General features: G+C 43.6%; 1 protein-coding gene across 6 annotated transcripts in view; it reads left to right on the top strand.

Annotated features, from left to right (window-relative positions):
- RIPOR1 (RHO family interacting cell polarization regulator 1) overlaps positions 1-26,905 on the top strand; it is a 381,181-nt gene that overhangs the window by 207,803 nt on the left and 146,473 nt on the right. For 5 of the 6 annotated variants that reach the window (XM_040410140.1, XM_040410139.1, XM_040410137.1 and 2 more), the window contains exons 12-13: positions 2,651-2,780; positions 14,400-14,543. In XM_040410140.1, coding sequence (XP_040266074.1) covers positions 2,651-2,780; positions 14,400-14,543 — 274 coding nt within the window. The remainder of the gene's footprint in view (positions 1-2,650; positions 2,781-14,399; positions 14,544-26,905) is intronic. The other variant, XM_040410141.1, reaches the window with a different exon arrangement.

The raw sequence follows: 26,905 nt of genomic DNA, 5'->3' as shown, positions 1-26,905 counted from the left end.
CCAGTAAGCTTAACATCCATTGTGGGAAAAAAAATTTGAAGGACTTCTACGGGACTACATACAGGATTATATAACTGTCAATAATATAATTTATTATTATTATTATTATTATTATTATTATTATTATTATGTGATGGCCAACATGGTTTTACTACGGACAGAAGCTGTCAAACTAACCTGACTTATTTTTGAGGAGGTGAGTAGAAGCCTGGACAGAAGGAAGTCTGTGGATATTGTGTTTTGGGACTTTGCAAAGGCATTTGATAGTGTCCTGCACAGATGCCTAATGGGTGTAAATTGAGGTCTATTGGCTTAGAAAATATAATTTGTAATTGGATTGAAAATTGGCTTCAAGATCGTATCCAAAGAGTTGTGGTCAGTGATTCATACTCTGAATGGTCCCCAGTTATAAGTGCTGTACCCCAAGGTTCTGTGCTGGGTCTGCTATTATTTAACTTATTCATTAATGACATAGAGAATGGGATTAATAGCGTTGTTTCTATTTTTGCAGATGATGGGAAACTTATTAATATCTTCCATAGAATGTACCGTATTACAATGTTACAAGCTGACTTGGACAAACTTACTGTTTGGGCCTCCATTTGGCAAATGAGGTTCAATATAGAAACATGTAAAGTTATGCACTTGGAGGCTAATAATCTGCATGCAGCATATGTCCTAGGGGGAGTAACACTGGGAGAGTCACTGGTTGAGAAGGATCTGGGTGTATTAGTAGATCATAAACTAAATAACAACATGCAAAGCCAGTTGGCTGCTTCTAAGGCCAACAGAATTTTGTCTTGTATTAAGAGGTATGGACTCGCGGGACAGGGATGTAATATTGCCACTATACAAAGCATTTGGATGGCCTCACCTGGAATACGTGGTTCAGTTCTGGGCACCAGTCCATAAAAAGGATACTGTGGAGTTAGAGAGTCCAAAGGAGTGCAACTAAACTCATAAAGGGCCTGGAAGATGAGATTAAAAGAACTTAATTTGTTTGGTCTTGGGGGGGAAAAAAAGACTTCTAAGTGGGGGTGGTGGTGGGGGGGGGTTAAAGTATATAAACAGACCATAGGAAAAATATCGAGAGAAGCTATTCTCTGATACACCCCCTCACAAAACAAGGGGCCACTCCCTACACCTGGAGAAAAAAAGATTCAGTCATAAGAGGCGAGAAGCATTCTTTACAGTAAGATCTGTGAATCTCTGGAATAGCCTGCCGCAGGAGCTGGTCACAGCAAATACAGTAGATGGCTTCCAAAAAAGGTTTAGATGACTTTTTATTTTCAAAATAACATTAGGCTTATTACTTTGTATGTACCCTTTCCCTTTTGGCTCAAACCCTCATTAAAAGGAAGATGGATGTTTGAATTTGTTCCGTGGATCAATATAGCAGGATTACAGGTTGGACTTGATGGACATGACTCATTTCCATGGTAACCACCACCCTGCAATCCATCGGTGGCCGTGCTTGCACACTATAGAAAAGAGGCACCTGCCTATGCACATTCCCATGGTCCCAGCCACCAGAGAGGTTTGTACTTTTTTCTATAGTGTGAAAGCACAGCCACAACTGCTTGATTGTAGGGTGGTCATAACCATGGAAACGAGCAGTGTATAATACAATGGAAACATGAATCAAACCAGCAAAGATGTTGTCTTATTGGCACACAGGATTATTGTCCGATCAGCAGGGATTTGACCACTAGGACCCTGTTATTCATGGGAACATTATGTTCCCCCATTTGAATGGAGTGATGGCCATAGATGCAAGCTACTGTCCCATTCAACTCTGTGGGTTTGCCAGAGAAAGCAGAGTTGAATGTAGCAGCAGTGCACATGCGTGACCACTGGATCATTCAAACAGAGGAACCCATTCCCATGATCGGCAGGGGACCCAGTGGTCAAATCCCCACCGATGAGTAACTTATCTTCTATCCTGTAAAGGGCAAGTCTTTCTAATGGGACAATGCAACCAAAGACGATGGGGTTGTGGAATAACAAGAGTCACAAATTACTCAACTCAAAAATGTAAATGGAAAATTAAATGAAAAAGGTATTTGGGTATCTTTCTGGGACTGCTTATGAGCATAGTGCAGTGTAGATGTGTGTAATGTACAGTATTGTGTAGTGTGCACAATAACATGCTCAGCTCTGTAATGTTTCCTAGGCCATGCTTCACACTGTTCTCTCTGCAGTAGATATGTCCCATACACCGCCTCTCTCCATGCTAACTAGGCCGAGCAAACACTGTGAAACATTATAGAGCAAAAGCATGCTGGCTTTTGTTGGAAAACCCAACAGGAAGCTGGTAAAAACAGACATTTCTGCATCCAGACATCCAGCCTAAAGGAACTAATGCAGAAAAAAGAGAAAGTACAGTGCGGACATAAAAAACAGGCATATGGGGCAACAATATGCAGTGTTTGGAGTACTCTGGGTAGATAAAATAAAATTAAGAAATCGGATAACCCCTTTAAAAGGTAGGATTTTTTAATGAATTTTCAGGCAAATGAAGTATAAAAATAAATGCTTTTATCAGTCTGGGTTTGTTAATGATATTTAAGAAGAATTATTCATTTTGTAATATTATTATAATATCTATATTTTTATTTCCATTCATATTCATTTGTTTCTTTTTTTGCAGTCCATTTGACAAGGAAGACCAACCCTCAGCTGCCAGTACTGTAAATAAAACCTCTACTGTGAACAAGCGATTTTCCACATATAATCCTAGTCCTCCAGATACCCCCTCATTGCGGGAACAAGCATTTTATGTAAGTAACTCTCAGGCAGGGACTCATTTTATATTAAGAACAAAAGGGTGGACCTGAACAAAAGTGCTCCTGGTTCTCAATGTCTTTGCTGACTACCATATCTTGCAGAATTCAAGATGCACCTGACTGTAGAACCCCCTTTTAGTTTAAAAACTGGAAAAAAAAATCTTTAACTTTTCCTGTGTTCTAAGGAAGTGAAGGGGTTAATAATCACTAACTTTGGTCCCTCCTTTCTTTGATGTTTCAAGTGAAAGAACAAATGAACAGTGAAGCCATTATTCACTGCTTTTATCAGAAAGGTGTGTGTATATATTGTGGGGACTCGCTCTGGTAGGATTAGCGGACACAGTATAGAGGCAACAACAAGTTCTTTGCATCAAACAGTTCAGTGTTTTATTCACACTTTAGGCAAGTGACAAAACAAGCAGTCATATTCAAACAATTGCCTCCGAGCCTTGCTGATAGTAGCACCAACCTGTTTTCACGCCAAACAGGTAGCAAGCCTTCATCCAGACACAAGGCTCCCAGATTCCAACACAGAGACATGGCTTCTGAGCTCAGCTGCCTATTTAAGGACAGCCAGGTGCTGACAAAACCCGGACCGGCATTTAAAATCTGGTCCGGTATTTGACCTCACCTGGCTGGGAGAAGCACATGCTGGGAGGAAAATACCTGTTTTCCCAGACCAAACCCCTCACTGTGTCACATACCCCCCCACCCCCCTTTGGTTTAACCATGAGGGGTTAACACATGCCAGACAGTGTATCCGGGACAGAGCATCCACTTTTCCCTGTAACCGGCCTGCCCTGTGTTCCACCGAAAACTAAAAGTTTTGTAGGGAGACAAACAATTGGGTGACCCAGGCATTTCTGTCCTTTGCCTTGGTCATCCACTTGAGAGGGGAGTGGTTGGTCACCAGGCGGAATTTTCTCCCCAATAAATACTAGCGGAGAGATTCTAGTGCCCACTTGATAGCCAGGCACCCTCTCTCCACTATACTATAGAGTGAGCTTACGGCTGAGGAACACAACGGGATGCTCCTCCCCGTTGACTTCCTGAGACAGTACAGCACCGAGGCCTACTTCTGAGGCATCGGTCTGTACTATAAACTTCCTTTTGAAGTCGGGTGTCACAAAAACCGGGGACCCACACAGGGCCGACTTCAAAGCGGAGAAAGCCTCTTCTGCCCGATCATACCAGCGAACCATCATTGACTTGTGTCCCTTCAAGAGTCCTGTTAAGGGCGAAGCTAGAGTAGCAAAGTGGGGAACAAACCTCATGTAATAGCCCACCATTTCCATAAATGACTTTATTTGCCTAGTGATGACAGGTCGGGGCCAATTCCGTTTCGCCTCTATTTTGTTCACTTGGGGTTTGATGACTCTGTGCCGAATGACATACCCCAGATACTTAGTCTCTTCTAACCCTATCGCACGTTTTTTTGGGTTAGCGGTTAGGCCAGCTTTCGAAGGGAGTCCACTACAGCCTGCACTTTGGGTAGGTGACTTTCCGAGTCGGCACTGTGGATGACAATATCGTCCGGGCAAGCCAAAGTTTACCAACGATGTGGACGAAGCACAATGTCCATTAGTCGCTGAAAAGTGGCGGGGGGCCATGCAGACCAAAGGGTAAGACCTTATATTGATACAGCCTCCGTTAAGGGCACCTGCCAGTACCCTTTCGTGAGGTCTAAAACAGAAAAATACTGCACTTGTCCTAACCTCTCGATGATCTCATCCACCCGGGGCATGGGATATGCATCGAATTTGGAAACCTCGTTAAGTTTTTCGAAAGTCGTTACAAAACCGCAACGTCCCATCCGGCTTGCGTATCAATACTATAGGACTGGCCCACTCACTTTTTGACTCCTCAATGACGTCTAGCTGCAACATTAGCTGCACCTCCTCCAATATGGCTGGTCGCCGAGCCTCGGGCACCCGGTATAATTTTAATCGGACTTTTGCCTGAGGCTCAGTGACTGTCATGCTGGATTATGGAAGTGCATCCAGGGAGGTCCGAGAACACATCCCTGTTCCGACTAACTAACTCCCTGGCCTCCTGATTCTGTTTAGAGAAGAGGCTGTCGGCAAATTTTACTGTGGCAGCTGCCTCTCTTGCTTCAGACAGAGGGGCCGGTACCTCTTCTCCTAGAAAACGTGGCCACGGGCTGTCTTCTGTACAGGTTTCCCTATCTTTCCAGGTTTTGAGTAAATTCACATGGTACACCTGCTCCGACTTTTGCCGCCCTGGCTGGTGTACCTTGTCGTTTACATCTCCAATTTTCTCGAGTACCTCGTAGGGCCCCGGCCACCTAGCCAGGAACTTACTGTCCACGGTCGGCAGCAGAACCAAAACCCGATCACCCGGGTTAAAGATCCAGACCCGAGCCTGTCGATTATAGACCTGACTCTGGGCTCACTGAGCTGCCTCCATATGCTCCCTAATAAGAGGCAACACTGTCTCTATCCGATCTTGCATCTGGGTAACGTACTCAATGACACTTTTATGTGGAGTGAGCGGTTGTATCCAAACGCCTCTTTGGCCACATCCAAGAGACCGCAAGGGTGTCTGCCATAGAACAGTTTGCGGATGGTAATCGGACGTCCGTAGTTTTATGTGTAGCAACTTGCAGAGTTCCCTCATCACCTTGGACATAAAAGGGGTCCCTTGGTCGGTCAGAACCTCTTTAGGTAGTCCTACTCAGGAAAACATCTCAATTCACTCCTTAGCTATGAGTTTGGCCGAGGTATGTCGCAGTGGCACTCTGTACGAGTGGCTTAGTCTAGAATGACTAAGATGTGTTGATTCCCTCTGGCGGACTTCGGTACTGGGCCTATGAGGTCCATAGCTATCCTGATGAACCACAAAATAGGAAAAATCTGACTCTGCCCCAGGTTGTTGTAGTTCACCATCTACTATTAATACATTTTCCCAGGCGCGGGATAGGGTTGGGTCCCGACGTTGGGCGGTACCAAAATTATCCTCGGAGACATTGAGGTCTGCCAATTCAGGACCTGGCGGCAAGTCCTCCACGTCTCCCAACATCACACTTAGCGGGTTTGTCTCCCCCTTTTCCACCGAAGTGGTGGTCACCCCTACCGCTGGCCCTTCGGTCTCAGGTTCCCAGGGTTCTGGTCTCCCCCTGATCCGGGCCACTCTGCTAGGGTTACCCCTGTCTCATGGGTATCAGTCACTTTCATAGCAGGCCACAGTGCCGGGAAATCTCTTCCTATTATAAGTTCGTAGTGTAAATTTGGGGCAACTGCCCCTTCGTGAGTCGATCTGCTAGTCCCTGTGGTTAGAGACACCAGGGCGGTGGGATAGTCTTTTAAGTCTCTATGGATGCACATGACCCAGACTTTCCAGCCAGTATACTCAGTGGACCGCACCAGGGTAGCCCTTACGAGGGTCACCAGACTCCCTGAGTCCAGCAGAGCCTCAGTCAGAGCCAGGTCCGCCGTGGGTACATCCCGGGCAGGTTTTATAGGCTCAAATCTCCGGGCCTGGGGTGGAGATTTCCGGGGTTTGCCGACGCCCCCCCTCCCGACAGAACCCTCCTTTAGATTCCTGGTAGCTTCATACCGTTCCACCAGGTCCACCATCTCAAGGGCATTGCCAGGAAACACCTGACCAATCCAGTGCTGGAGAGGGTATAGCAAAGCCCTCCAGAACATATCGGCTAATAGTCTATCCAGCATAGCCAGGGGACTCGGCACATCAGGCTGTAGCCACTTTTGCAAGAGGTGGAGTAAGTCGTAATACTGGGTCTTCGCAGGCTCAGCCGGCCTAAACCCCCACTGATGTACCCGCTGGGCCTGGACCAACACATTCACCCCCAGTCTTGCCAATATCTCACCCTTTACTTTTTGGTAGTCTGTCGCTTGATCGTCCGGCAAGTCGAAATACACCCGCTGGTAATTGGATGCCAGTGATGGAGCGACGACCTCAGCCCACTGGTCACGGGGTAGCTTTTTCCTGATGGCCACTTTCTCGTACATCGCCAGGTAGGTTTTGATGTTGTCTGCTGGGGTCATCTTAGGAATCGCGGCACGGACTGATTTCCGGGCATCATGGACTCTTGGGGTTGCTCCTGCTGTCTGCAAAGCCATTACGTGTTGTAGCAGCAACTGGTTAGTCTCCTGCTTATTAGCCTCGCGTTGCTGCAGGTTTGTCTCTCGCTGCTGCAGATTAGCCTCCATGAGGGCCTTCACAACAGCCTCCATTTTTTTTGTGGGGCCCTGGTTGTAATACAGCTGGTTTAATGTATGACATACAACCGTGCCTGAAAAATGCAGAAACCAAAAATATAGGCGTTCATACCAGCCTCACTGCTCTTGCCCGCATCCTCCACCAATTGTGGGGACTTGCTCTGATAGACAGGATTAGCGGACGCAGTATAGAGGCAACAACAAGTTCTTTGGATGAAGCAGTTCAGTGTTTTATATTCACACTTTAAGCAAGTGACAAAACAAGCAGTCATATTCAAACAAAAAGTCACCTTGCTGTGTTGGTGGTAATTCACACCATGCGGCAATTCTGCCTTAAAGAGTCCTTGCTGATAGCAGCACCAACCTGTTTTCACGCCAAACAGGTAGCAAGCCTTCATCCAGACACAAGGCTCCCAGATCCCAACACAGAGACATGGCTTCTGAGCCCAGCTGCCTATTTTAAGGACAGCCAGGTGCTGCCAAAACCCGGACCGGCATTTAAAATCTGGTCCGATATTTGACCTCACCTGGCTGTAAATCAGCCCAGCAACACATGCTGGGAGGAAAATACCTGTTTTCCCAGACCAAATCTCTCACTGTCATAACAAAAATGCCAGTGGAGATAATATATCCAAATTCATATCACTTTATTGTATAAAATGTAGAGAGAAAGAGCAAGATGGAAAAAGTATACAGAGAAGCAAAGGGCATATATTTGCACAGGTCTGTGCTGTGACGTACAAACATCAAATGTACACCAAAGAGGTGTATAGTATAACGTATACACACCCCAATGGGGAATTACATAATATACTGCAATTACCTCAAAAGAAATTCATGGATATTATTGCGTATGGATATACGCAATAATATGTCTGTATAGCCTAATCAATAATATGGATATGTAGAGAGAATCTCTAAATCGCACATCCTCATACCTATGCTTCTGATATACAACTGTTTTCAATTATCAGCATTTCTTATGATAAAACATGGCTATACAGCGATGCTATCAATCATTTGCTGTGCACTATAAAGAGACAATTAGTAGCACAGCAAATGATTGATAGCATCGCTGTATAGCCATGTTTTATCATAAGAAATGCTGATAATTGAAAACAGTTGTATATCAGAAGCATAGGTATGAGGATGTGCGATTTAGAGATTCTCTCTACATATCCATACAATTTATGCTATAAACTTCTTTTTCCCCCCTCTGAATCAGCACTCCTCCCCATGTGGCTTAGGTGCTTTTTAATTAGCAGAAGTCTGCAAAGGGTCTATAAATTCCTACCACATCTCAGTTGGAGTTCCTGAGAGGCTGTGAACAGGTGAGCCATTTGCACCAGTTCACATGCGGCGCTGGACGGCGGCCGTCTCTGCTTCTGTGCCGTGCTGGTGGAGTGATGGGACCCGGGGCCCATGTGGCCTCACTGTATAGTGGGGCTGCTGTGCGGCTGCTGGATCCCATTGCCTGCTGGAGCGGTGTGGAGGCGTGGTGGTCGCTGCACGGCTCTGCGCCATGGTTAGAGTAGGTTCCCACTTAAACAAGAGGCAACCTTGTCGCGGTAAGTGGGCCTATGCGCTTTGATCAAACTGTATACTAATTGTCTCTTTATAGTGCACAGCAAATGATTGATAGCATCGCTATATAGCCATGTTTTATCATAAGAAATGCTGATAATTGAAAACAGTTGTATATCAGAAGCATAGGTATGAGGATGTGCGATTTAGAGATTCTCTCTACATATCCATAGCCTAATCAATAACATAGGCCTAATATAGAAGCTGTATATGGCAGTGTCTATAATGGTGTCTCAATAAACACTTTAGTCCTAGGACGTACCTGAAGACATGACCACGCCCAGATGGATGTAATAGCCCTAAGCGCAAGGAGGTACTTTTTCCATCTTGCCCTTTCTCTCTACATTTTATACAATAAAGTGATATGAATTTGGATATATTATCTCCACTGGCTTTTTTGTTATGACATTGTATGTTACTCCAGGTGGAACGTTGTGCTGTCAACTATAGACAGAGAGGTTTTTTGTAGGTTAACAAATCTCTCACTGTGTCACTATACATACTTCTTCAGGATTCACCAGGATTAAGGTCCAAACAACGCTTTTATTTGGCACCAGCTCAAACATAAATGATACAAAATAAACACCTGCCCGTCTAGGCACTTGCTAATACAAAATAGCTTATCCCTGAATCGCCTAAAGAGCTCTGTTCACACATGAAAATCAAATGCGGCTTTCCTCAGCCAAACAGGGTAGCAGCTGTGACAACTCCAGTACCTTTTGGCGGGATTATGGCCCAGTAGTCCTCCTGACTCTCTGGCCGTGCGACCCTCGCTCCACAGGCGTCGCTGGGCCCCCCAAACTTCGAGCTATCACGTAGCCTCGTGGCCCCTCAACCTTCCTGCCTGAGACCACTCAGAGCCTCTGCAGGTCTCTGTTCCAAATCACTCTCTCCCAGCTGACACCCTGGGAGGTGCTTTATCCCAGTCTGATTATCGCAGACCTCACCTACGATCCTCTCTGGACCAAGGGAACACCCGTCCTGGAAGGGTGTGGATTGGCAGATCCCACTTCCAGTCCTATCTGCCAATTCAACTAAAATCAAGCCCAGAATATACCAAAAATCTTGTCTCCGCAACCTACATGCTGCTGAGACTATTACAGATTTTAGCTATTCCACCCAGCTGAGGTATCTGAGTGGGATATACACACCGTCCCGCACTGTCCACTATATATATATATATATATATATATATATATATATATATATATATATATATATATATATATATATATATATATATACACACTCGCCTAAAGAATTATTAGGAACACCTGTTCTATTTCTCATTAATGCAATTATCTAGTCAACCAATCACATGGCAGTTGCTTCAATGCATTTAGGGGTGTGGTCCTGGTCAAGACAATCTCCTGAACTCCAAACTGAATGTCAGAATGGGAAAGAAAGGTGATTTAAGCAATTTTGAGCGTGGCATGGTTGTTGGTGCCAGACGGGCTGGTCTGAGTATTTCACAATCTGCTCAGTTACTGGGATTTTCACGCACAACCATTACTAGGGTTTACAAAGAATGGTGTGAAAAGGGAAAAACATCCAGTATGCGGCAGTCCTGTGGGCAAAAATGCCTTGTGGATGCTAGAGGTCAGAGGAGAATGGGCCGACTGATTCAAGCTGATAGAGCAATGTTGACTGAAAGAACCACTCGTTACAACCGAGGTATGCAGCAAAGCATTTGTGAAGCCACAACACGCACAACCTTGAGGCGGATGGGCTACAACAGCAGAAGACCCCACCGGGTACCACTCATCTCCACTACAAATAGGAAAAAGAGGCTACAATTTGCACGAGCTCACCAAAATTGGACTGTTGAAGACTGGAAAAATGTTGCCTGGTCTGATGAGTCTCGATTTCTGTTGAGACATTCAAATGGTAGAGTCCGAATTTGGCGTAAACAGAATGAGAACATATATCCATCCTCTGGCTACTTCCAGCAGGATAATGCACCATGTCACAAAGCTCGAATCATTTCAAATTGGTTTCTTGAACATGACAATGAGTTCACTGTACTAAAATGGCCCCCCCAGTCACCAGATTTCAACCCAATAGAGCATCTTTGGGATGTGGTGGAACGGGAGCTTCGTGCCCTGGATGTGCATCCCTCAAATCTCCATCAACTGCAAGATGCTATCCTATCAATATGGGCCAACATTTCTAAAGAATTCTATCAGCACCTTGTTGAATCAATGCCACGTAGAATAATGGCAGTTCTGAAGGCAAAAGGGGGTCCAACACCGTATTAGTATGGGGTTCCTAATAATTCTTTAGGAAACGGACAGCACATCCAATAGAAAACCGTGATTTATTCAGCCTAAGTGGCACAGTGAGACAACGTTTCGGCTCGGACACAGAGCCTTTCTCAAGCATAAACCATAAGTGCAATACAGAGTATAACTAGACAACCATGATTAAGGGGTGGAACAATCAATCAACATGATCATTACAATATAAATATAATAAAAATAATGAATACAATGTGAAATAACATGATACAGTGTATTACAATGTTTATAAAAAAGCATGATTGCATGTGAATTACAAAAAATGTATAATGATAAAGTGCACACAATGAATAGGATCCATAAATGATACCCAATACATATCAGCTGCCGTGTATCATAATAATTAGATTAAAATATGAACAGGTGGAGCAAAGGATAAGATCAGTAACATACCACACAGAACTATTGTAAATCCACATGCTGCCAATGGCCAAACTCTGCGTGTAACAACTAGCAATGCGCAAGCGCCAGGTTGCGTCTCCACTGTTTGATCTCATGCCGTACCCGGGGTGGACGTATCACGCATCTCCCCACCATTCGGATGCGGCCAGACCGGAAGCTGCTACCAATGTTCCAACACGCATGCCCACATCAAGCCGAGTCGAGAAGCGCCATATTGGATATTGGCGAAGTTGTCCCGAGTAGTAATATTATAATAATATCAGTTAGCAGGAAGCAAATATAGGACGTGGACACTCCCTTGTCAAGGGGGTACATCATCCTAATAATTGGGCATGCAATATGAGCCAGAACGGCACTGCCGTGCCAATCATGCATCTAAGCACCGCCCCATACACGCATCCTATCCCAGCCAAGAACAGGGTTCTCCTGACAACTATGGGATACAATATAAAAAATATACATCAAGGCTCAACCTGGACAATGGCACAGATAACAATAACACAATTGTACTAGACAAGCATGTACAGTACAGACCAAAAGTTTGGACACACCTTTTCATTCAAAGAGTTTTCTTTATTTTCATGACTATGAAAATTGTAGATTCACACTGAAGGCATCAAAACTATGAATTAACACATGTGGAATTATATACATAACAAACAAGTGTGAAACAACTGAAAATATGTCATATTCTAGGTTCTTCAAAGTAGCCACCTTTTGCTTTGATTACTGCTTTGCACACTCTTGTCATTCTCTTGATGAGCTTCAAGAGGTAGTCCCCTGAAATGGTTTTCACTTCACAGGTGTGCCCTGTCAGGTTTAATAAGTGGGATTTCTTGCCTTTATAAATGGGGTTGGGACCATCAGTTGCGTTGAGGAGAAGTCAGGTGGATACACAGCTGATAGTCCTACTGAATAGACTGTTAGAATTTGTATTATGGCAAGAAAAAAGCAGCTAAGTAAAGGAAAACGAGTGGCCATCATTACTTTAAGAAATGAAGGTCAGTCAGTCAGCCGAAAAATTGGGAAAAATTTGAAAGTAAGGGCTATTTGACCATGAAGGAGAGTGATGGGGTGCTGCGCCAGATGACCTGGCCTCCACAGTCACCGGACCTGAACCCAATCGAGATGGTTTGGGGTGAGCTGTACCGCAGAGTGAAGGCAAAAGGGCCAACAAGTGCTAAGCATCTCTGGGAACTCCTTCAAGACTGTTGGAAGACCATTTCAGGGGACTACCTCTTGAAGCTCATCAAGAGAATGCCAAGAGTGTGCAAAGCAGTAATCAAAGCAAAAGGTGGCTACTTTGAAGAACCTAGAATATGACATATTTTCAGTTGTTTCACACTTGTTTGTTATGTATATAATTCCACATGTGTTAATTCATAGTTTTGATGCCTTCATAGTCATGAAAATAAAGAAAACTCTTTGAATGAGAAGGTGTGTCCAAACTTTTGGTCTGTACTGTATATATAGTTTATAATATTTTAGTGCAATGCCAATCTAAAATTTATACACACCTTTTCCTTCCTTGTTTTTTATTTTTTTCTACATTGTAGATTTATATTGAAGACATGGAAACGATAAAGGAACACATATGGAATTAGGTTGTAAACAGAGTGTTTATTCAAAAAAGAAAAATAGACCCCTTTATGGTCCAGGGTATTTCAATAATAAAAGCACAATAGCTAAGGAGGCTATATAGAAACCCTGTTTGAGACCCATCTTTAAAACTTAATTTTTAATAAGGTAATAAATAATAAACACCCACAATTTAACAAACTGATTTAAAAGTTAGCTGTCTCCCTGCTGACTTCAAACCTAAATTCTGATTGATAAATCCCATCTGGGAAATCTAAAGGTTTAGTACTACAGGTCTTAATATAGGTAGTGTGGAGTAACACACCTAAATTATTGATTCACAGCACCACTCTGATTATGACTCTATTAACATTGTAAGAAACGATACAGAAGTCAGCAGGGAGACAGCTAACTTTTAATCAGTTTGTAAAATTTTGGCTGTTTATTATTTATTACTTTATCAAAAGTTAAGTTTTAAAGAGAGATCACAAACAGGGTTTCTATATAGCTTCCTTAGCTATTGTGCATTCATAAAATATAGTATCCTAATCTACTGTCAGTAGGTTAACAAGAAGCAGAAGGAAGATGAATAGAAGCAACACAAGTGCAGGACCAGACTAAGTGTTTTGTAGTCGGTTTCCTTGAAGACACAGCAGCCTTCATAGGAATTTACTGTATATACAACAGTGAGTTTTAAAGGGATTGTCCGGGCTTTTTCATATAGAATCAATATGAGGATAGGTCATCGATATGAAAAAGCCCAGACGACCTCTTTAATCAAAACTCAGAGGTTGGAGTTGCTTTATTTTATACATTGGATGCAAAAGAGCAAAAAATGATAGCAAGATGACTTATTTTCACCCAGGCAGCCCCCCTGATGTTAGCATCAGAGCATCTCATGCCCCGATGTGCTCCCTTGCCCTGTGCTGGATCGCTCAGGGCACGGGCTCTTTTGTTTACAATAGCACACTGCTGGGCGGAGGCTTCTGCCCGGCAGTGTGTTCGGTGACGTCACCGACTCTGATGGGCGTGCTTTAGCGATGTTCTAGCCGTTTTACTGGCTAGGGCAGTGCTAAAGCCCGCCCATCAGTGCCGGTGACGTCACCGGGCTTCGTGGCAGACCCATGAAAAGCCTGGTTCATCACCGGAACTCCTGAAAATGCCTTTGTCCTGCGCGATTTAGCGCAGGGCAAAGGAGAGCATCTGAGCATAAACTGCTCCGATGCTCAAGTCAGGGGGGGGCTGCCTGGGTGAAAATGGAGGCATGTCCGGGTTCAGCTCTGAACCTGGACAACCCCTTTAATGAAACCTTGTTAAAACTTTGTTTATTCATGTTTCTGTTAAGGAAATGTAATTATTCAATGTGACTTTTTATTGAAAATCCAGTACAGTACATTTCAATAAGCCCTAATATTTACATGTATTTATTGTATCTTTTACTACAAAATGCATCCTGCCACCGTATTGCACATGATCTGAAATAACTGACATTTGCATACTATTTTCATCTCCTGTATGATGCCTATTCTTTTTATTTATGCTATGGAAAGAGTTCCTTGTTGCCAGATCTGGGAAAGCATAGCTGGCCAATGCTTGTAATGCTTCGAGAGACCCTAACTGACAAATTGTCTCAGGCTTGCTCGTGCAATGATGTCTCATCTGTCCAGGTTAATACTTATGAGCAAGACTACTATGTAAGTTGTCCTAGATGTAGCATAATTTAGCTTTTGAGAACTTAAAGGGGTTGTGCAACTAATATAAATGTATCTCGCCCAACAGATATTACTATTATATTGCTTTCCTTACACACCACCATTTAAAAAAATGGTAGTTTCCAAAAGTTATTAGCCTATCATTGCACTCTCTGGCAAATCTGCTTTGATTTTCACTTGCTGTTGGTTACGTCCTGCATTGGAGACTTATAATGTAGGACGTAGGAAGCCTCATTGGTAACAACAAGGGTTGTCGTTGGTCTTATATCATCTGCTGAGGTCAGTACACATCTCGCTGCCCTAAGGCATGATGGGACAGCAGTCACATGACAAACCAGGAAGTAGGATTCAAACATGGGGGATAAGAGAAAACTGCAAATGAGGTACATTTAAAAATACCAATGAGAAATGGGAGCTTGAATAATTGATGAAAATACACTTTATAGTTAAAAAGTAATTTATAGCACAAACCCTTTAAAGGCTATGGAAACCTTTTATGGCATTTACTTGCTTAAATGCATGTAAGTTTTTCTGAAAAAAAAAAAACATTTCTACAATAGGGTTGTATTAAAATATTTGCACCGTTTGGTTTCTGCAGCTTCAATGTTTCACATTACATAGCAGGCTGCAGCCTGCTGTTCACAGTGAAATTTGTCAGAGACCACACTGAACCCCACTGTATTTAAGTAAAAAATGCCCACAAAGGTGTCCATAGCATTTAAAAATAAACTTCCAGAAACATTCTGCTTTATAGAAGCTAAAATTAAGTTAGCAAATTACTTCCTGGATAGCTCGCTGCTTCTTTTCACGTAAAAATACTGGTTTCTACCTCTTTCTCAAGCCTCTAGCATTTGCTGAAAAGAATGTAAATATTCTTTATAATGCAAGTGTTCAGTAGCTTGTGCAGTTTTCATATGATACATTAGTATTGAGGTGCTGAAAATAGCTTGTTTGTTCATAACATGTTTGCTAAAATGAAATGTGGTATGTATGCATTTATATGTGCCCTTACCTTGCTGGTTATACAAATAACTGACTGAATGCTATGTGACTTATGTGTTCTTGTATTACTTTATTTTATCACCATATATATTGACTGTTGCATGTCTTTTTTAGGGCATATTATATAACTTATTGGATGGATAACTAAACCTGACCTATTACTTGCTGGACATAGTGAAAAAGAGTGAATTGTGAAAAATGACAGTGAAAGATAATGATTGAAGGGATACTCCCTTCTTAGATGTTTATGGCATATCTACAGAATATGCCATAAATGTTTGGTGCATGTCCCTTCATTGGGACTACTTATTGAGGTGGCTGCTAAATCTAGTTGGGCAATGAATGGAAAGGTGGCCACTTCTGTGCGTGGCTCTATCCATTCGCCAATGGAGTGATGGAAATAGCCAGGTGTGCTTTGTCAGCTGTTTACATAACTCCCATTGAAGTGAGTGGGGAAACTTGCACACCTCTCTATTCAGTCGCTGCCTCACCAGGCAGGATAGGGGTCCAGGGGCCCCCATTCTGGAAATAGGTGGGACTCAAGTCTGTTAGACATTTATGGATAGGCTGCAGTAAGAGAGGAGGGACACAGATCATCCTTTTTCTCAATGTTTAACTGTACATGACCCCAGGGTAAGTGTAACATGGACTTATGTGCATGTTATCAATCCACTTTCCCCCATCAGTCAGAGAGCATACTTGCTCTCTTATTGTTACATATGGTCTTTTCTTATTGATCATCAAGTCTGATACCATAAACATAATTGTTATAGGTGGCTCGGTTGATAAATGCAAATGTGGCTCAAAGAATTCCTGTTTAATGTAAAGCCTGCTCCTGGGGTTCAGTGGTGTTGACCGTGCTTCCCAAGAATTAAGTTTTATTGTGAAATACAGGGCACACAATACTGTAGCCCCAAACCGAAGCTGATTAAGGCTACTTTCACACTAGCGTTCTTTGAATCCGGCGTTCAATTCCGTCACCAGAACTGGCCGCAGGATCCGGAAAAACTAGTGAAAACGGATTACATTTGAATCCTGATCAGGATTTTGATCACAATGAAAAAACGCATTGGAAAAAACGGATCCGCCATTTATGGACTTTAACTTTTTTTTCACATTTTTCGGGTTTAACATGCAAAAGCCGGATCCGGTTTGATGGAACACACGGCGTTAATGCAAGTCAATGGGGAAAAAGGCCGGATCCAGCGTTCAGTCAAAGGGTTCCGGATTTTTGGCCGGAGGTAAAAATACAACATGCTACGGTTTTCTGAAAAGCCTGATCAGTCAAAAAGACTGAACTGAAGACATCCTGATGCATCCTGAACGGATTAGGGTACTTTCACACTTGCGGCAGGACGGATCCGACATGCTGTTCACCATGTCTGATCCGTCCTGCGGCTATTTCGCCGGACCGCCGCTCCGTCCCCATTGACTATAATGGGGACGGGGGCGGAGCTCCGGCGGTGCACGGCGAAAGCCGCCGGACTAAATAGCCTGACATGCAGTAATTTTAGTCCGGCGGCCTTTCGCCGTGCACCGCCGTGCTGTGCTGGAGCTCCGCCCCCGTCCCCATTATAGTCAATGGGGACGGAGCGGCGACACGGCGAAATAGCCGCAGGACGGATCCGACATGGTGAACAGCCTGTCGGATCCGTCCTGCCGCAAGTGTGAAAGTAGCCTTACTCTCCATTCAGAATGCATGGGGATAAAACTGATCAGTTCTTTTTCGGATTTGAGCCCCTAGAACGGAACTCAGCGCCGAAAAAGAAAAACGCTAGTGTGAAAGTACCCGAACACCACCATGCCATGACTAAATAACATAATTTTTATCTCTGTATTATTATTTTTTATTCTCTGGTAAGAAGCTTCAGCATGAGCCAAGTGTTGGAGTCCTCGAATTCATGTTTTGCTCAAGGTCTCTGTCACTAGTTTATGCTGCCCTCGGGAGCATAAAAATGGTGACAGATTACCTTTAAAAGTTTACTTTAATAACTTTGTAAGTATGTTAATTTACATTAAAAGAAACCTGTCACCATGAAAATGCAGTGTAATTGGCAGACAGCATAGTATAGAGCAGGAGGAGCTGAGCAGATTTGTATATAGTTTTATGAGAAATGTTTCTGCAAAACTTGAAATGTTTTCATTATTTTGGCTTGAAAGGCCAACATATTGTTCTTCGATTTTTATTATTTTTTTTTGTTTATTTCAGCTTATTATGTTGGCTTGAAAAAGCCTGTAACATACTGTTATTCGATTCTTTCAGCTTATTATTCCGTTTTATTATTCTTCTCCGCCCCCCCTTTTTCTATACGCTACTGCTCCTACAGTTTTGGGGTTACAAACGCCAAACTTTCCACACTTCTTCGAACTATACGCAGTCCAGTGCGTATCAGTGCGCATCTTGCATGATGTATGCAGTCCTGGAACAGGAGTTCAAGGGTGCATATCTTTGTTCTAGATGTGAGCAAATTACCCATTTGGAATCACAAATCGAGTCTCTAAACGGGCAAGTTGCAACACTGAGAGGCATTGATAATTTGCGAAAGAGTTTGCTTCTCACCGAGCAAGCACTCTTTGGGGTAGATGAGGGGGAGGGTGACAGAGAGGAGGCTGAGGAAAGTGAGGTAGCTAGCTGGGTAAAAGTTAGAAAGCGGGGTAGAGGGAAGAGTGCCAGGGAGGCTAGCCCTGATCTGACACACCCCAACAAGTTTGCACGTTTGGCAGATGAGGAGACGGGGACGGCACTGCTGCAGCCGGGCACTTCCTCTGCCAGTCAGGGGAATGTCAGCTCCAGTAAGCAGGGAACGAGGAGAGCAGGGCAGGCCAGACAGGTGCTGGTAGTGGGAGACTCCATTATTAGGGGAACAGATAGGGAAATCTGTCACAAAGACCGTGATCGCTGAACAGTGTGCTGTCTTCCTGGCGCTAGAGTTCGACACATCGCGGATCGGGTTGACAGATTACTGGGAGGAACTGGAGACGATCCAGCGGTCATGGTCCATATCGGAACCAATGACAAAGTTAGAGGTAGGTGGAGAGTCCTTAAAAATGATTTCAGGGATTTAGGTCAAAAGCTGAGGGCAAGGACCTCAAAGGTAGTATTTTCCGAAATACTGCCTGTACCACGAGCCACACAAGAAAGGCAATGGGAGATTAGGGAGATTAACAAGTGGCTCAAGAACTGGTGTAGGAAGGAGGGGTTTGGGTTCCTGGAGAACTGGGCCGATTTTTCTATCGGCTACAGGCTCTATAGTAGGGACGGACTGCACCTCAATGGGGAAGGGGCAGCTGTGCTGGGGAGAAAGATGGCTAGAAGGTTGGAGGAGTGTTTAAACTAGGGACTGGGGGGGAGGGTAATTACGTTATAGGAGGGGAAGATAGTGCAGATAGAGACCGGGGGCAAGGTAGTGGGACTGGGGGAGGAATGGAAGGAGGGACTAGAACAGTTCAGAAGGAAAGGTGTAGGGTAAAAAATATACATAAACCTCTCAAATGTATGTATACTAATGCCAGAAGCCTGACTAGTAAAACTGGGGAGCTGGAATTAGTGATGTGTGAGGAGAACTATGACATAGTGGGAATAACTGAGACATGGCTGGATGATAGCTATGACTGGGCAGTTAATGTACAAGGTTACAGTCTGTTTAGAAAGGATCGTCAAAACCGGAGAGGGGGAGGGGTCTGCCTTTATATAAAGTCCTGTCTAAAGCCCACAGTCCGAGAAGATATAAGTGAGGGACATGAACATGTGGAGTCACTGTGGGTAGAGATACATGGAGCTAAAAACAACAATAAATTACTAATAGGAGTTTACTATAAACCACCAAATATACCAGAGTCCACAGAAAATCTACTACTAAACGAGATAGACGAGGCGGCAAATCATAATGAGGTGGTTATTATGGGGGACTTCAACTACCCAGATATAGACTGGGAAACTGAAACTTGTATATCTCATAAGGGAAACAGGTTCGTGGCAATAACCAAAGACAATTACCTCTCCCAACTGGTTCAGGACCCGACTAGAGGGACGGCCATACTGGACTTAGTATTAACCAATAGGCCCGACAGAACAACAAACGTGCAGGTTGGGGGACACCTGGAAAATAGTGACCATAAAGTAATAACCTTCCAATTATCATTCAAAAGAGCGTTTCTACAGGGAGGAACAAAAATACCAAACTTCAAAAAAGCTAAATTTAGCCACCTAAGAGAGGCCATAGGCCTAACTAACTGGGACAAAGTCCTCAAAAATACAGCCACAAAATGGGATATCTTTAAAAACATCCTAAAATCTCATTGTGAGAGGTACATACCGTATGGTAATAAAAGGTTAAGGAACAAAAAGAAACCAATGTGGATAAATAGAACTGTAAAGAGAGCAATAAATGACAAAAAGAAAGCATATAAAACACTAAAAAAGGAGGGTAGCACAGAAGCACTGAAAAACTATAAAGAAAAAAATAGAACATGTAAAAAACAAAAGCGGCCAAACTAGAGACCGAGAGATTAATTGCCAAAGAGAGTAAAACTAACCCTAAAATGTTCTTCAATTATATAAATGTTAAAAAGTATAAATCTGAAGGTATCGGCTCTTTATAGAGTAATGAGGGGGGAGTCGCAGAGAGCGACGAGGAGAAAGCAAAGCTGTTAAATATTTTTTTCTCCAATGTATTCACTGAGGAAAATAAATTGTCAGATGACATGCAGAATGCAAAAATAAATTCCCCATTAAAAGTGTCCTGTCTGACCCAGGAAGAAGTACAACAGCGACTTAAAAAGATTAAAATAGACAAATCGCCAGGACCGGATGACATACACCCCCGTATCCTAAAGGAATTAGGTAATGTCATAGCCAGACCCTTATTTCTGATATTTGCAGACTCTATACTGACAGGGAATGTCCCACAAGATTGGCGCATGGCAAATGTGGTGCCAATATTCAAAAAGGGGCCAAAAACAGAGCCTGGAAACTATAGGCCGGTAAGTTTAACATCTGTTGTGGGTAAACTGTTTGAAGGTTTTCTGAGAGATGCTATATTAGAGCATCTCAACGGAAATAAGCAAATAACGCCATATCAGCATGGCTTCATGAGGGATCGGTCATGTCAAACTAATTTAATCAGTTTCTATGAGGAGGTAAGTTCTAGACTTGACAGCGGCGAATCAATGGATGTCGTATATCTGGACTTCTCCAAAGCATTTGACACTGTACCACATAAAAGGTTAGTATATAAAATGAGAATGCTCGGACTGGGAGAAAACATCTGTATGTTGGTAAGTAACTGGCTGAGTGATAGAAAACAGAGGGTGGTTATTAACGGTACACACTCAGATTGGATCACTGTCACTAGTGGGGTACCTCAGGGGTCAGTATTGGGCCCTATTCTCTTTAATATATTTATTAATGATCTTGTAGAAGGCTTGCATAGTAAAGTATCAATTTTCGCAGATGACACTAAACTGTGTAAAGTAATATACACTGATGAGGACAGTATACTACTACAGAGGGATCTGGATAGATTGCAGGCTTGGGCAGATAAGTGGCAGATGAGGTTTAACACTGATAAATGTAAAGTTATGCACATGGGAAGGAAAAATGCAAGTCACCCGTACATACTAAATGGTAAAACACTCGGTAACACTGACATGGAAAAGGAGCTAGGAATTTTAATAAACAGCAAACTAAGCTGCAAAAACCAGTGTCAGGCAGCTGCTGCCAAGGCCAACAAGATAATGGGTTTCATCAGAAGGGGCATAGATTCCCGTGATATGAACATAGTCCTACCTCTTTACAAATCACTGGTCAGACCACACATGGAGTACTGTGTACAGTTCTGGGCTCCTGTGAACAAGGCAGACATAGCAGAGCTGGAGAGGGTTCAGAGGAGGGCAACTAAAGTAATAACTGGAATGGGGCAACTACAGTACCCTGAAAGATTATCAAAATTAGGGTTATTCACTTTAGAAAAAAGACGACTGAGGGGAGATCTAATTACTATGTATAAATATATGAGGGGTCAGTACAGAGATCTCTCCCATCATCTATTTATCCCCAGGACTGTGACTGTGACGAGGGGACACCCTCTGCGTCTGGAGGAAAGAAGGTTTGTACACAAACATAGAAGAGGATTCTTTACGGTAAGAGCAGTGAGACTATGGAACTCTCTGCATGAGGAGGTGGTGATGGTGAGTACAATAAAGGAATTCAAGAGGGGCCTGGATGTATTTCTGGAGTGTAATAATATTACAGGCTATAGCTACTAGAGAGGGGTTGTTTATCCAGGGAGTTATTCTGATTGCATGATTGGAGTCGGGAAGGAATTTTTTATTCCCCTAAAGTGGAGAAAATTGGCTTCTACCTCACAGGGGTTTTTTTTTTTTGCCTTCCTCTGGATCAACTTGCAGGATAACAGGCCGAACTGGATGGACAAATGTCTTTTTTCGGCCTTATGTACTATGTTACTATGTTACTATGTTATAGTGAGGTAAGTTGCTTGTGCTGTAATAAGCGATCCCACCCTCCGGGCCCCTGCGGTGGACCACCAAAGACCCCTTTTTTGCCGTTGACTTTGACAGGGAAAATTTTCAAATTGCTCCCACTTGCACAGTTTTGAAGCTACACTCCCCAAACTTGGACCACATATTGTTGGTGTCAACCCGAATAAAAGGGTACATCTCGAGGGGACACCCCAAAGTGGGCGGAGCTATCAACAGCCAATGAAAATTTAGCTATTTTCTATACGCTACTCCTCCCACAGTTTTAGGAGTACAATTACCAAACTTTGCACACTTGTTCAGCACATACCCGAATAGGTTGCTTGTGCTTTGTTAACCGATCCCACCCTCTGGGCCCCCCAAAGACCCCACTTTTTGTCATAGACTTTAATTGGAAAATTGGATACTTTTGCCACTCGTACAACTTTGAAGTTAAACTCACCAAAGTTGGGTCACTTAGTCATGGGGTCAACCTGAAAATTTCTGTCACATTTTGGGGACTCTAAAAAGTGGGTGGAGCTAGAAAACAACCAATCAGATTTTCCCAATTGACTTCAATGATAAAATGTAAAAAGCTGTCATTCTCACAGTATTTAAGCAAGAATACCCAAACTTGGCACCATGGGTCACTGGGTGACTGGGGTTAAAATTTATGAAAAGTGGGCGGAGTCTACAACAGCCAATCAAATTTCAGCCATTTGTTTAAATGGTAAAATTTAAAACTGCTGCTGCTCTTAGACTGTTAATGGCAGAGTCCTCAAACTTGGCACAGTTGGTCACTGGAGGACTGGGATTAAAATTCTGAAAAGTGGGTGGGGCCAAAAACAACCAGATTTATTTTATTGATTTAAATGGGGAAAAACTAAAAATGCTGCCATTCTCACATTGTCATGGACCGCAAATATCACAAATGTGGTCATTGGGTGTTTCCACTTCAAGGTTATAAAAAGCAGGTGGATTCACCAACAACCAATCAAATTTCGCTCATTGATTTTCAGTAGAAAAAAATAAAACTGCTGCCATTTTTACACGTTAAATGCCATTATTCCCAAACCTTAAAGGGAACCTGTCACCGGGATTTGATGTATAGAGCTGAGGACATGGGTTGCTAGATGGCCGCTAGCACATCCGCAGTACCCAGTCCCCATAGCTCTGTGTGCTTTTATTGTGGAAAAAAAACTATTGATCCATATGCAAATTACCCTGAGATGTGTCCTGTACGTGACTTGAGTCTAGCGTGAAGGAGCGCAGCACCGCCCGGCATCCTCAGAATCTCCTCCTTGCTCCCCGACGTCAGACAGCCAGAGCGCCGTATTCTCGCGATGTGCGAGCTAGCGCATGCGCTGTTCCTTCCCTGAGGCTGATGCCAGCACAGGGAAGGAACACTATGCAGACACTGCGCATGCGCTAGCTCACGCATCGCGAGATTACGGCGCTCTGGCTGGCTGACGTCGGGGAGCAAGGAGGAGATTCTGAGGATGCCGGGCAGTGCTGCGCTCCTTCACGCTGGACTCAAGTCATGTACAGGACACATCTCGGGGTAATTTGCATATGGATCAAATATTTTTTTTTTCCACAATAAAAGCACACAGAGCTATGGGGACTGGGTACTGCGGATGTGCTAGCGACCATCTAGCAACCCATGTCCTCAGCTCTATACATCAAATCCCGGTGACAGGTTCCCTTTAAAGTGTTAGTCACTGGGTGACTGTGGTTCAAAATTAGGGGGAAAAGGGGCGGGGCAACAGCCAATCAGATTTCAGCCATTGACCTGAATAAAAACAGATAAACTGCTGCTATTATCACAGTTTAAATGCCAAGTGTCCCAAACTTAGCACAATTACTCACTGGGTGACTGCAGTCAAAATTGAGAAAAAGTGGGTGGAGCCTAAAACAGCCAATCAGATTTCACCTATTGACTTTAATGTAAAACTTTCAAATATTGCCATTCTGAGTTTTAAAGCCATTAGTTTTATATGGGAAAATTTAAATTGATGCCACTCTTAGACTGTTAATGGCAGGGTCCTCAAATTTGGCACGTCAGTCATTGGATGACTTGGGTTCAAATTTTAATAAACCAGGTTAAACACACTTTGCTTATATCTCTAGCGTTTTCAAGCCAACATCCTGTGGTTTCTTCAGAAACGACACCATCTAGGTTAAATAACCGTTCTGGACGTTGAAGTCAAGGAAGAGGTCCCATCAGTGATTGATGGCCTTCCCTCTGACTGTAGTCACTGATGGGACCGCCTTCTTGACGGCAAAGCCCCGAATGAGCAGTAATTTAAATGTATAAATTAAAAGTTTTTTGCTGAATCTTTTCCCATAAAACTATATATTAAACTTTTCAGCTTCAGCTTCTCCTGCTCTATAACATGCATATTACACTGCATTTTCATGGTACCAGGTTCCCTTTAATCCAGAGAGTATACCCAAATTGTGCATACTAGCACTGCAGAATACACACTAATACAGACTCACAGTTGTCTGCCACACAGCAAGCGTATGTGGGTTTTTTCACTAATCAACGTGGCACTGGTTTTCATAATAACTGTATTGAAATTTTGAATTCAGTGAAGTTGCAGCTGTCAGCAGGAGGGAATATGTGGACAGTGATATCACAGTAGTAGGTGGATATGCACAGTGATATCACAGTATTGGGCGAATATGCACCGTGATGTCACAGTAGTGGGTGAATATGTATAATGATGTTGCATCATGTGCTAAATATGACCCTTCTCTAGTGATACCCGTTACAGTCTGCAGTAATAGCAATAATGATTATCACGAGAAAGGAATCTAATGTATTTCTGACACAAAGAAAACATTTCACTCACTGACTAACATTATTCAGCCACCTTTCAGACAGGTGGAATACAGCAGCATTTTTGTGCCCATATTATGGATGCAACACCCAGACCTACTGATGTTCATGAGAAGCAGAGTTAATGCACTCCAACTCCCATTTTCTGATGAATTTCATTAGGTCCTGTTGTGTACATGACGCTGCATTACTATAAGCCATTGGATGATAATTACCTAACTTGACATTTGTCATTTCAACTAAACTTCTTTTTTTTTATTATTGTAAAACCAATTTGATAGCAATTTCCCAGCCTGTTGCCGCTATTTATATAATACAGTTTGTATATCCTAGCTGGTTCAGATGGTGAAGCATACTTCAGCCTATTTGATTATTCCTCCTCAGTTTTATTGTGCTTTACTTGCTAGCAGTAAACACACCATTGAAATCCCTAAATAAGCTAAGCGTATACCTAACATTTGTCAGGGTCATGTTGATTCAGTACATAAGGCTTCATTCACATGACCCTGGGATATCTGTGCCTGTGTTGTGGACTGCAAAACACGGGCACTGCCTGTGTGCACTCCATATCGCTGTGCAGACTAGTTGACTTCAATGGAGTTCTTGTGTGGGTTTCCATGTGCTTCCGGGTCTGTGTCTCCGCTCTGTGGGTGCTATCTTTTGCCACATCCTGCAGATCGCAGACCCATTGAAGTGAAATCCAGGAGGAGGTCATATAAGGGACTGACAGCTATCTCTGTATACACAGTCATAGAGGAAAGGCTGTCAGTCACTGATAGGACCGCCCAGGGCTGGGACAAGGTCCACCACCAACAGAGGCTGAGCTGCCCAAGTGCGCCCCGCCCCCCCCCCCCCCCCGCCATTTAGATATGTTTGTTTGTTATTAATCATCATCCAGATCCCCCTCCCCTAAACAGTGCCATCCACAGATCCCCCTCCCCTAAACGGTGCCATCCACAGATCCCCCCCCTCCCCTAAACAGTGCCATCCACAGATCCCCCTCCCCTAAACAGTGCCATCCACAGATCCCCCTCCCCTAAATAGTGCCATCCACAGATCCCCCTCCCCTAAACAGTGCCATCCACAGATGTCCCCTCCCCTAAACAGTGCCATCCACAGATCCCCCTCCCCTAAACAGTGCCATCCACAGATCCCCCTCCCCTAAACAGTGCCATCCACAGATCCCCCTCCCCTAAACATTGCCATCCACAGATCCCCCTCCCCGACGCTCACAGGAGTACATTTATAAACTAATCAGTAACTTAAACTTTAATCATTGCTGATCTCTTAACTTGGATACCTTACTCTGTCTTAGCTCCGGTAACAGCAGTAAGTGCGGGCGGGTGGCGCTCACTCTCTGACGTCATGCGCCTGCGCCGCCTAGTGGGAGGAGCAGGCGCGTGACGTCAGTGAGTGAGCGCCGCCCCCCGCACTGCCTGCTATTACCGGAGCTAAGACAGAGTAAGGTATCCAAATAATCCAAGTAAAGAGATCAGCAATGAGCAATGATTAAAGTTAAAGTTACTGATTAGTTTATAAATGTAATCCTGTGAGCGGCGTGACCCTGTATATTCTAACCCCCAGGCAAGCGTCCCTGTCACCATGGGAACGCCTGGGGGTTAGAATATACCATCGGATCTTCTGACTCAGTGGCCTGCCTGCCAACCAGAGGCTGGGGAGCTGGCCTGCGCCCTGAGGCTGGAGCCTCCCCAGCCTCTGTGTCGGCCCGGACCTGGGACCGCCTCCTTGACTTCAAAGCTCAGAAAGTTATACTGAATATTTTACAAAAAATCTATATATCAATCTGCTCAGCTCCTCCTGCTCTATAACATACTGCCTGCAGCTCAGATACCATGTTCACCGTGACAGGTTCCCTTTAAGTGACTTCACAACATCCACAATTTTTAGGCGCTTCCTAAAAACACATCTTTCCAGCTCATCCCTCATGACAGTACAACAGGAGGTTGTTCCCCTTTGACCTTCTTAGGACAGGAAACAGAGAGGTTAAAAGGTAAATCCC

The sequence above is a fragment of the Bufo bufo genome, chromosome 10 (genome assembly GCF_905171765.1).
Source record: "Bufo bufo chromosome 10, aBufBuf1.1, whole genome shotgun sequence".
NCBI classification, from domain to species: domain Eukaryota; kingdom Metazoa; phylum Chordata; class Amphibia; order Anura; family Bufonidae; genus Bufo; species Bufo bufo.
The sequence above is the reverse complement of the archived record's forward strand: the minus strand, read 5'-3'. Positions and strand labels throughout refer to the sequence as shown.